We start from the raw sequence: 12,180 nt of genomic DNA on the forward strand, positions 1-12,180 counted from the left end.
AGATTTTTTAAAAAGACCAAAGGGAACAAGAGAGAGGGAAAAGATGCATTTGTTAAGAAAAACAGAGAGATGTGAGGACCCCCACTGGCAGGAAGGAAAAGGACAATTTCATATACGTACAAGTTTTTCTGAGACAAATGAGAACATATGTTATGAAAGACTAAAAAGAAAAAAAAAAGAGAATAGCTACATAATAGGTTTCCATGAAGAGTACTGCAGGATTACTAGTTGGAAGGAGTGGCAAATGTTTGATGGGGGTATGGAGAAAGGATAAAATAAACTCAGGATTTGATGAACAAGATTTCTACTTCATTCCATCAAATACCTATTTTATAAAATGAATTTGCAAACTTGTTCCAAATTAACACAAAAGTGCCCTAAACTGTTCTTTATTTTTTCAATTTTAACACATGGTTCTATAACTTCCTAAAGGATTATTATAAAGCAAGTTAGTTATTTAATATTATTTGAAAGGCCTTAGCATTATGAACTAAACTTTCACTTGTGGCTAAAATTGGAATATAGTGCTTTAAAGAAACATGGACTGAAATATCCAATGTGTTTTGTTTCTCTCCAAAAAAAATTGCATTTTAAGAATGATTATTTTACCACAACAAAATAAACCCAAAACTTAGTATCTTACTCACCTGCTCAAACTGCTTCATGGTAAACATGCCTTCGGAAAAATCCAAAATTAAGTGCCTTTCAAAACTGCTGTCAAAAATCTGTAGACCACAGGTTAAAAAAAAAAAAAATCTTCTTAAGTACACAGCGAGTCATTTCCCCATTCCTGAAAATAAAAAACACCCAAGCCTCCCAGGTCTTCTGCCTTGCAAGCAGGCAGTGGGGTGCTTGACACAAGTAAATTGATAGCATGTGCACAGGTACACACGCAGGTATGAGACAGGAATGGGAAGGAGGGAGGAAGGGAAAGGTGGGCACACTTCAACCATGTTCTGTCCACAGGGGTGTGCACAGAGGTGAAGGACAATGTGCTTCCCATGCTGACATGGGGCTCTGCCCAAGAGCTGCTGCTTTATCCTTTCCTAGCTGCACAGTGTCACAAAAGGGTAAGCAGTGCCATTTCTTACCTTCCTCTATGCTTTATCCCATCACACTGCAGGAAGCTGGCAAAACCTAACCGATGCTTCTATTTTCAATCCCCCTTCTCTCTATTCCATTTTCTAGACTCACTAAATGCAAATTTCATCAAACCATTTTTCCTGCTTAAATTTCTTTCCAGTGCCTTCTACTGCTTGCAGAAGAAAATCCAACCTAACTTTTCAGGGCCAAGCAGAATCTTGCTGGTATAGATCATACTTCCTCACATGTCCATGTGCAGACAATGTTACTTTTGAACATACTGTGTGATTTCACGCTCCCAGCACTTTTAACTCGTTCTCTGATAGGCAGTTTGCTATTTAACCTATTTAAAAGCATTCTCTGTTCTTCAACCCCAGGCAGAATTAATCATTACATTTCAATATGGTCTCAACAAAGGTCTTACTTCCCTAGCCATCAAAAATCACAGGAACCAGTTGTCCACTGCAGAAGACCTGGTCTATAACCAATATGTGGTAAGTGAGATGTCTACTGAATGTTTACTGAACAGATTTACTTTCTCTACACTGTTTTGTTCATTTCTATTACACATCCATAACAGGATTACAAATTGCCTGAAGGGATAGCCTTTGGTATACTTCATTTGTATTCCTCAGGAGGCTTCCTCAATGTCAAACATCTTATTAACTATTCAATTAATATTTGTTGAAATAAATTACCTTTTCAATGGTTTCTTTGATGAGGGACTCTGGTAAGGAAACATTTTCACCTAGGATCAAAGCAGAAATTACATCCAAGAGGGTCTGCAAGCAAGACGTGGAGAGATGGGCTATCTGTAATGATTGAGACAATACCTATAAAATAAAAGAAAAAGCGAAGCACACTTAGTGATCAGCTTTTCATGAACAGACGCCAAAGAAATTAAGTTGGGAACTCACCTTGCAAACATCAACAGGTTTGGTTATCTTAGATCCATTTCCATGTTTCACAAGTATCAGATAAATTTCCAACAACCTTTTCACCTGTTCAGAACTTTCACCAGAGTTAGTTTTGGTTACTTTTGTATATAGATCCAGGAGTGATTCCTGAAAATAAGAAATTTAATGGAGAGAAAAACTGTTAAATATCGAACTCATCAATCTAAAAATGAAGAGAGTATGTGAAACAGTTCAAATTTTCATTCTTTAGCTTTGAAAGATAAAAACACATTTACTGGCTCCTTGTCACTAGTGATCATAACAGCTGACATTTCTGACCATGCTGTTCTCATCCTTTAAGTATTAACCTATCAACCTCACAGCAACCCTGAAGGGATTATTATTATTCCCATTGACCAGAAGGAAAGAATGAAGATTAGAGGTTTAAAATACTTTCCCAATTCACATTAGCACTAAGTAATAAAGCTAATATTCAAACAGAAGCAGGCTGGCTGCAAAGCCTTAAACACTATGCTCTACCCAGCTCAAGATAGCAAATCAAATTAAAATAGTGCATGAGGTAAAAGAAGAAAAGTCCCAATATATACATAAAAGCATAAAGAAAATAATTATGAAATACAATATGCAGGAGTGGTCTCTTAAACTAATAATACTCAACTCTTCAACTCCTTTTTATATACAAATCCTTGAAAAGTTGAACTCACTTGCAAACATTCAAAAAATACACCAAAATGTTCCTTGTAGATGTAGAACACAGTGGATCTGACCATATTTTTGAGTGTTTCTCCAATTAAAATCCAAGGTAGCTGAGCTTCTGTTTCAGTAATTGGTCCTAATTTTTGCAAAATTAGCTTCACTGCCTATGGGAATCCAAGAATCATGAAAATGAACACATAAATTCATTTTATAGTATTAACTGTTACCTCCCACTCTAACTATTCCACACTATATTAAGTTATCAAAGTCTATCTGAAATGACCCAGGAAGTGGCCACTTTGATGGTGAAGTTAACATATGTCCCAAAAGAAATTTCCAAACTAGATTTTATCATACGTAGCCCACACACTGTTCATTAATCAATTTCTGTTATCTGCTAGGATTCATCATGAAGAATAACGATACTGGAAGCAAAAATAGTCATCCAGAGCCCCAGGTAAGCACTGTTATTAAAGCTCTAACAGTTCCCATTGACTGCTTTCTACTTATTCTAGGCTATGAGTCTCTCCACATCATGTGCATTTATTTTATCTGTTTTCTTTTTAATCCCTTTCACACAAACTCAAAATATTCCTCCTGGTTCTTTACCGTTCTTGCACAAGAGTGAAACATATTCCGAACTCCTTTGCACATTTCAAAGAGCAACTGTCCAACACCTTCTACCTTGTCTGGATGTTTGTCGAGATCAAGAAACATTAAGTTGAAAAGTGCATTTTTATCAGAAACCTGAAAGACAAAAAATGCAAAGGGAAACTATATTTACAACCTACACACATCTAAATGAAGAACTGTTACCTGCTCTTCTGTATTAAGACATATTCTGAAAGGAATATACTTTCAGTAATTTCAAACTACTGCAACAGTAATACTATCACCTGTAATTGGATACAAAGAAGAGCTCACTTCACTGGTGTATTATAAATGCATGTACCAAGGAAAACTATACAAGGCAGTCATCTGTCTTTTAAACCAATCATATATTTTACAATAGATTTTCATACAAATAGATACATAAGATACAAAAAATTTTCATACCAATGTTACCGTTTTATTATAAAAACCCTCAAAATTTTATGGCTGAAACAAATACAGATGACACTATAAAATTGTTTCTTCAGTAAATTATTGTCAAAATTCCTATGAATCGCACTGTTTATACCTTTCATGACTTGAGTTAGAGGGCACTTTTGATATATATACACTAACTAAAAGCCTAAATAAAATAAAAGGGTGGCTCAAATTATTTCACATTAGTGAGCAAAGACAACCTTATGTGAGATAAACTCAAGGGGTAACAGGCTTTATATAATATGTATCACACATATTAATCCATATTAACCATAACCATATTATAAAAGATATATATTTCTATTCATTAGATTTTGAGAATTAATGAGCAACAAATATGTAAAATATCAGACTAACCTTTCTCATCAAAAAAGTAAAGCTTTCGGCAGCAAAATTTCTTATATGGAGTTTTTTATGAGCCAAGAGTGTACTGTACATGCTAAAAATGAGAAAATAAGACATGTGGAATTAATCATAATTTTTGATATACTACACAGCAACTCTATATTCACCACTTTGCTGGGGAAGCAAAAACAAACAAACAAACAAACAAAAAAACAAAACAAAAAAAAAAAAAACCACAGCAGGTATGATATCAGTAGTTTAAGGTATCATTCAATTACCAAGAACCCACATGGTGACCAGAAGACTGTAGGTCACAGAAATTAATCAGTGGTGATGATCTTATAGTAAAGAATACATGAGAAGTTGAAACATGTAGTGAATCTTAGAGGACAGGAATAACTCAGGTATGTACTGGGGTGCACATTACTAGAGATAAAGCAAGAGCAAAAATGAGGTGGGTAGATCAAAGTCAAGAGATAACAAGTCTAAAAGAGGAAGGATGATGTGTTTCGGGAAGGCAAGTGCAGACAGATTTCCAGGTAAATGTGACTGTTACCATCAAGCAGGCGAGACTGGACTCTAGCTCCCATTCATGTGAGCACTTACTCCAGCCTCCTTTCCTACGCAGCCCAACTCTGTGGGGTAGGTACTGTTATTGTTCCCACTCGACAAACACTGAAATTGAGGCAGAAAGCTAAGCAAACTGCTCGAGGTCCTATAGCTGAAAATAAATATCACTTGTATAACCACATTGTTTTAAGTGTTCTCCCTAATGATAAAAGACCATGGAATACAATCTCTCTTATTTTTGCTATATCCCCAGGACAAGGATATAGAGGTAGCTGGTGGCGGACAGTAAGGCAAAGGGAAAATCCAAGAGACATTTCAATAGTCTGCAATGGAAACAAAGACCTTAGGGCACCCACAAGGCCCTTGGTGATCGGTCCTCCTGCTGCCATGTCACTGCCGTCACCCGATTCCTCTCCCATTACACACACGCAGCTCCACACCACCCAGGCCTCCTTGCTGTTCCTAACAAAGGCTGGACAAGCAATCAAGATGTCCACCCACCACTAAAATGCAAACTTGGCATGAAAATGGATGTTTATCTGCTTTGTGACTGTATCTCAAGTGCCCAACACACCACATTCCATAAATATTCATGAAACTGAAAGAGAAAGTGAAGAACAGAATCAAGAGAATTCGGAGTCCTTGAAAACAACAGGGTCAAAGGTGGCTCAGGTGACAAGAAAGATGGTGTCACTGTTAGAAACTGGATGACCAAACAGGGTCACACAGTAAGGACTTGTTTCTCAACACATGAATGACTGAAAAGAGATCATTTGAATGGGGACGTGTCGCCTCTGGTTTCAGAAATGCTCAAGTGAGTACCTCCACAAGGTAATACTAGTTTGTAATACATTCCATCCAAAGCTTCATAGAGAACTTAGCAAAGGCTGGAAAATATTCCGCTCTTACTCTTTGCTCAAATAGGGTGATGTGAAGGGTGGGACAAAGGAGAATAGTATGAAGGGAGGGTGGGACGAAAACAAAACCTACAGCTTTATACCATACCCACCCTTGGGTGTTCAGAGGGGTAAAGAGCTGGTTATACATATTCCTGAGACAATTAAAGTATGTAGAAATAATCAAGACACCAAGTAAAGAAAAGTCCCAGATTAAAATGGAGTATATACAATCTTTTCCTAACATAGTAACTGCGAGTGACAAAGTTACTATGGAATTCATTTTCTTTGCCTGTCTAAATTTTGTTCACAAATACTGTGTCTTTTGTTTTAATAAGTATGCTATGTGCTGGGGAAATGCAGATATTGAAGATGAGATTCTTCAAAAGTTTACAGATTTACAGAAGGCACCTTTACATTAAGAACAAACAATTATATTGGGCCTCCCCTGTGGCGCAGCGGGTTGAGCGCAGCGCTGTGAAGCTGTCCACAGCCCCTACAGCGTGGGTTCAATTCCTGGCTGGCCAGGGAGAAACCCACGTGGCACAGCAGACCTCTCCTGTTGTACCCGCTGCTCCCCTCAGCAATGTATTTCAGTCCGTCTGCCTGTCCTGCTCCCCGCTCTCTCTCTGGTTAATCCTCTCACCCTCCTGTGTCTCTGGACTGTACCCCAGTTTTTGTATAAAAATAATCTTAAAAAAAAAAAAAGAAATCCAAGTGTTTAAAAAAACAAACAAACAATTATAACGGAAGTTGTGTAACATAAACTGGTAGAATACCAGAGAGATTCAGAGTACAAAGCTTTTACTTCTTCTGGTCAAGGTACCAGGGAGTATTTATGGAGGTTATAGAATCAAGCCAGGCTTTGACAGTGGAGATATGTTTTTAATAGTAGAAGAGATGGGAAGGTTAGATCAGTGCAGAGTGGTGTAGTAGACAGTTGACCACTTTGGCTAGAAAATCAACTTCATGTAAGGACATAATTAGGGACTGCACTGGGAATGTAGTTTGGGTCAGAAGCCAGAGAAAAGGCAATTAAAGCTTACATTAGCATCAGGGAGCCAGGTTAGCAAGTAAGCATGACCAGTGTTATCAGTGTTGTTATTAAATGCACAATGTGAGTCAGAAATTCTCTCCTGCTTGTCAGTATCAATCAAAACTGCCCTTAATGGGCCTCCCTGATGACTCAGGAGCTAAAGACACAGTGTTATCAAGCTACTGCCAGCCACTGCAGCACAAGTTTGATCCCCAGCCAGGGAACTGACCCACATAGCACAGCAGATCTTTCCAGTCTCGCATGCTGCACCCCTCAGCAGCATATTTCAGTCAATCCACCTGTTCTGTTTCCCCGCTCTGTCTCTTGTGAATCCTCTCACCTCCTGCACCTCTGGCCTATACCTCAGTTCTTGTATACATAAATAAATAAATCTTTAAAAAAAAAAAACTGCCCTTGACCAAAAAATATCAACTTATAAAACTGAAATGCTCAAAATAATCTTTATTGAATAGGCCCAGTCTATTGAGAGGCCTCAAGCACACAAACGTTTTCACCGGGAATCTTGAATGTACTGAATATATGTGCACATTGCTTTTGTTCTCAAAATTGATGCAGATGGAAGCAGGATTGACTATGAAGGGGGCATGAGAAATCTTTTAGGGATGAAGGAAATGTTCTTAAACTGGCTGCAGTGATGGCTGCACAACTTTCTAAATTTACTAAACAGCATCAAATAGTATATAAAATGAAGTTTAAAAGAAAAGCAATTCATCCATATGAGAGTAAGAAAAGGGTTACCTGTATATACTGGCCATGTCCTTCACCATCAGTCGCCACAGATATTTGTAAAGATATGACAACGAGGTGAAAGCCCATTCTAACAGCTCTGTGTTCTGAGTCTCCAAGATTGAGGTGATGGTGAGGAAAAAATCCTGAAAATGCGGATAGAAATCTGTCTGGAGATCTCGAGCCAACTGTACAACCAAGCTGGATTAAAAATAAGCAGAAATTACTGAATCTAAGACATATAGGTAAAAAAAAAAAACCAAGACTGCAAATCTATTTCACAAATGAGAGTAAATCACCTAGGATCACAGGATTAATTAAACTTTGCAAACCAAATTTCAAGAGAGGTATATAGTTTTTCACATTTTAAGAATTCAGCTAAGATATCAGACTAAACCAAGAAGGTCCATTCAATCAAGTTATAGTCAATCATTTCTATAGAGAAAATGAGTTCTCTTAAAAGCATAAAATGAAAGCAAAAAAAAAGCAAGCCCCTACAGTTCAGCATTATGGTGATATACTAATATTCTAATCTACCAAAAAGATAAATTCTTGATTTTAAATTACAAACACCAGACCTGAGGCAAATGTAGCTATGAAATATAACCTTTCTTGAAATTCAGATAAATGTCATCAAAGTTTCTTTCAACATTCTACTTACTCCAAAAGAGGCTGATAGGCAAAACTGTTCTTGATTTGTAGATGAGTCTTCAAACTTTGAACTATCTCGTTTTGATGATAGACCAACTGATTGAATGATTGGCATTTGTCAATAACTTCTTTGTAAAATTTCCCTGGGTTAAAAAAAAAAAAAAAAAGAATATGTTCTACTTTTCTACCACTATTTAGTTGTTTTGAACAGATAAGCACAAATGATAGGTGAATAAAATAGAAACAAAATTAGGAAATACCAAAGTGTTCTGTTAGGTTCAATTCTCTCCATTTCAGTAGACTCTCAAAAAAGTAAGTTTCAACCTCCTGTCAAGATTAAAAGCAATACATTAAGGCCAGTCCATTAATTAGACAACTCAAAGAAAAACTACAAAGTAAATAAGAATAATGCTCTTAACACAATGATAATCAACAACTTAAAAACAGGATTTTTTAAATAAGGGCTTTAACTAACCATGCTTAAAGAAAATAAAAAGAGTACAATATATGCAGATGATTAAAATAAAATGTTTTGTTGATTTGGTTGCAACAGGTAATTCTTTACAGTCACACCAAGGAAGAAAAACTTTTTCTGTGTTACTGCTAAAACCTTGTGGGGAAGTTTACATGCATTTTTGTTCAGCTAAAAACAGGTACTCCCTTGGAACAAGCAATTCCCATTTTGGAAGCATTTCTTTAAAAATTTGCAAACATACAAGTCTAAAGATGTTTATTCAAATTTATTGTACATAAAACAGATGAGAGGAAACTGTTTAGTATAACTAGAGTATATTATGTGGTTATTAAAACCATATTGCTAATGAATTAGGATATATACCCCCAAAGTGATAAAAGCCAGTTACATAATCATGTGTATAGTAGAATCCAGTTTTTCCTTTTTAAAGAAGACCTCTTGAAATGTTTGCACAATTTTGTATGGAAAAAAACCAACACACATACACCAAACTCTCAATATTGGTCTCCTAGGCAAAAAAGAATGGGAAGGGTGAGATAAAGATTTTCTACGTTTACCACCATATTGTTTAGCTTGTCAACACCGTGTATATGGTTCTTTGAAAGGTAAAACCAATTCACTTTGTTCTTTGAAAGGTAAAACCATTAAGTTACTGCCTTCCATGGATATGTACACCGTGAACAAGCAAGAGCAAGTGAGAACAAATAACTCCATAAGAACATGTACAAATAGCATGCAAATCTTTTACAATCTTAAGAAAACTAAATCCTTACATTGTGCTTTGTAAGTCTTTAAAAAAAAATGAAGGAAAATCAACAGGTAGACAGAATAGAAAGGAAGAAAAAGAATCCCATTAAATTTTGTTCCTAAGGCAGAAGGGAAAGATACCTTAAAGTTTAAAGCCTAAACTGAGGGCATTCTCAGTCTAGTAGAGGAATTGGCACATGGCAGTCATCTGGGATAGACTATGTCCCAGTCCTATGCCACATGACTTGCAGTCTCTATGCCAAAGAAATGGAGTCTCTTTCCTCACCCCTTGAATCTGGTCTGGCATCACGACTTCTTCAATATCTAGTTCTACTTCTCCAACATCTCTGGAATCTTTCCCTTTTCTTTCTTAACTACTGCTATCATAATCATTTCTGACCTAGACAACTGTCACATCCTCACAACTGATTGCCCTGAAGCTAGTCCTATTCTTTCCTCTCCACTAAAACATAGAGATCTAAAACTTAAGCCTGATCATGTCACCCACCCCCTGCCTTACAATCCTAGAAAGATACCCCAATATTTTTTTTAGGAAAAAAAATTTAGCTTGATATATTAAGCCCTTTATGATCCCTGATGATTTCTTCAGCTTTCTCACTCTATCAACACACCATCAACACAAACACTGAACACACAAATTATAACCAGTCTGAATTGCTTTGCAGTTTCTTGAGTGTGGTATGCATTGTCTAGTTTCTGGTCTGTGACACAGACTTCTACCTTAGCTAGAAACATCCTTTCCTGTCCTATTTGCTATGCTAAAACCTTTATGAACAGTAAGATTCAACTCAGGTATTGGCTTGTCTATATCCCTTGTTTAACAACCAACCTTACTCCCCAGAGAATTTAGGTTAGGTTCCATCAGTGCATTCCCAAGACATTATATTCTTACTTAGATAATATCACTTAACATGCTGAATTCACACACTAAGACAATGCATACAAAGAGACATTGAAACAGAGTGTGACTGAAGCCAAGTGAAGAATAGTAAGAAATGAGGTTGAACCCCTAAACCAAAGGCATGCTATACAGGACCTTAGAAGGCTAGCAGAGACATAATGAATTAATGCAGATTTTAAAGTAGAGGTTTGACTGAGTTAGAGGGGGATTAGAATTGGAAAAAAAAATGCAGTCTAGCCCCTTCCTCTTTATAGAGGAGGAAACCATGCCTAAGAAAGGTGACTTACTTAATATTTCTATAAAATTGCCACTTAAAAAAAATAAATAAAATTACAGCTCAAGAAATATGTATTTGCAGCAATGCTTGAGGGTGGACATATGAAAGGGGAAAGCAGAAATCACAGATGCTCAGCTGAGTGTCAACTTAATTGTCTAACACAGCATCATTCAACAGCACTTTCTACAGTGAAGGAAATCTTCCATATATGCACTTGTCCAATATGGCAACAATGAGTGACATATCTAATTTGCCGTATGTGGTAACTGAATTAGATAGTCTAATACATTTCATGTTAAGAAATGTTAAGAGTAACCTGAAAAACACACTACAAACCCTACAAACCCTTACCTCATCATAGCTTGCAGTTCTGTCAATCCGGTGAATAATATCGATGTTCACATTCCCTAGTCGTTCTGCAAATGTAAGAAACTGGGGGAAGGAACAGAAAGGTGTTAAGATGTGTTATCATTAATACTTATCCTATCTTAATTATATTTGTTATATAATATATTTGTTATATAATAATCTCATATGCAATAATCTCATGTTACTGATGAAACGCAAAAATGTAAAAACAAAAGGAAAAGTCTTGAATGCACTGCACTATACGTATATTGAATTACAGGAAGATCATGAAATAGTTCTAGGAATATGTTTGCATAAATTGTTTCAGTTATGGCATATAATTTCCATTCCATGCTAGCAGAAGTGGCCTTCACACCGGCCCGCCCCTAGCCTCGCCCCCAACAAGCACAGGGACCAGTTCAAGTCGTTGCAACAATACTATTTTAAAGCACATAAAGAACTACCCATTTTGTAGTAAAGAAATAACTCTCAAACCCTCAAGGGGTAAACATAAAGTAACTTAGTATCCCTGAACAGGAAAATCAACTCCTGCCGACAACCCTTCCCTTCCTCGAGTCTGCAAAAGAGCAAGGGGAGAACGTACTTAAGCAATTAGCCTACAATCAATCATTTTACACCAGATTGAAGGAAATTCCCACACGGGCCGGACCCCACAAACCAAGAACAAAATCTTCCATCCAGACTTCTTTCCCCATCTCAAGTTTACTATACCCGGAGAGTATCCCACTTTTGACAGAGTTCCCCAACAAGTGATCCTCGCTCGGCCCTAATCACCGCGCCCCCGGGAGGGCTGTTCAGAGTCAGTTTCACCGCTGAGCCACTAGGAATCCACGGTTTTGGCCCAAGATTCTCCGCTTACCCGGTGGGTGTTCTCGGTCTTGTGGGAAACGGGCTTTGTCTTCATGGCTACAGAGGGGGAGCGGCCGCGAGGGCCTCGCCAAGGGTCGGAGGGATGCACCCAACTGTAGGGGAGCGAAACTGGCTCACACTTTTGCACTCTCGGATTCCCAGGCGTGGAGATTCTCACGTGCGGGTAGAGCCTATGGGCGCCGCCATGTTGGAGGCGGGGAGGAGCCTGAGCCGGTCACGTGGGCGGAAGGAGCGGAAGGCGCAGGCGCACCCGGCTCCTGGGTAGCTGGCGCCCGGTCGGGAGAGGCCGCTACGCGGACAGGTGGGCGTGGACTTGTTTTTAGTCCTCAGTAAGGGTGTGTAAGAAGAATGTGTATTTTTGTAATGAAGAAAACATCTGTAATTACCATCAGCTAACAGTCATTGCCCCGCACTGTGTGCGCCGACCGTGCAAAACCCTTTACCTCAGTACTTTTCACAGTAAAGCGCGTTGTGAATAGTAATTATAAGT

The 12,180-nt window shown here is 37.8% G+C and overlaps 1 protein-coding gene across 1 annotated transcript in view; it reads right to left on the reverse strand.

The window, feature by feature from the left end:
- Positions 1 to 11,724, reverse strand: part of UTP20 (UTP20 small subunit processome component) — a gene marked incomplete at both ends in the record, with an annotated part of 79,188 nt that extends 67,464 nt beyond the window's left edge. The window contains 11 exon segments of the mRNA XM_084254919.1: positions 648 to 725; positions 1,782 to 1,916; positions 2,001 to 2,147; positions 2,705 to 2,860; positions 3,306 to 3,443; positions 4,143 to 4,224; positions 7,392 to 7,580; positions 8,041 to 8,173; positions 8,291 to 8,357; positions 10,803 to 10,883; positions 11,680 to 11,724. Coding sequence (XP_084111045.1) covers positions 648 to 725; positions 1,782 to 1,916; positions 2,001 to 2,147; positions 2,705 to 2,860; positions 3,306 to 3,443; positions 4,143 to 4,224; positions 7,392 to 7,580; positions 8,041 to 8,173; positions 8,291 to 8,357; positions 10,803 to 10,883; positions 11,680 to 11,724 — 1,251 coding nt within the window.
- Between the last annotated feature and the right edge of the window lie 456 nt (positions 11,725 to 12,180).

Source organism: Talpa europaea (assembly GCF_964194135.1).
Source record: "Talpa europaea genome assembly, chromosome: 15".
In the NCBI taxonomy this organism is placed as follows: Eukaryota; Metazoa; Chordata; class Mammalia; order Eulipotyphla; family Talpidae; genus Talpa; species Talpa europaea.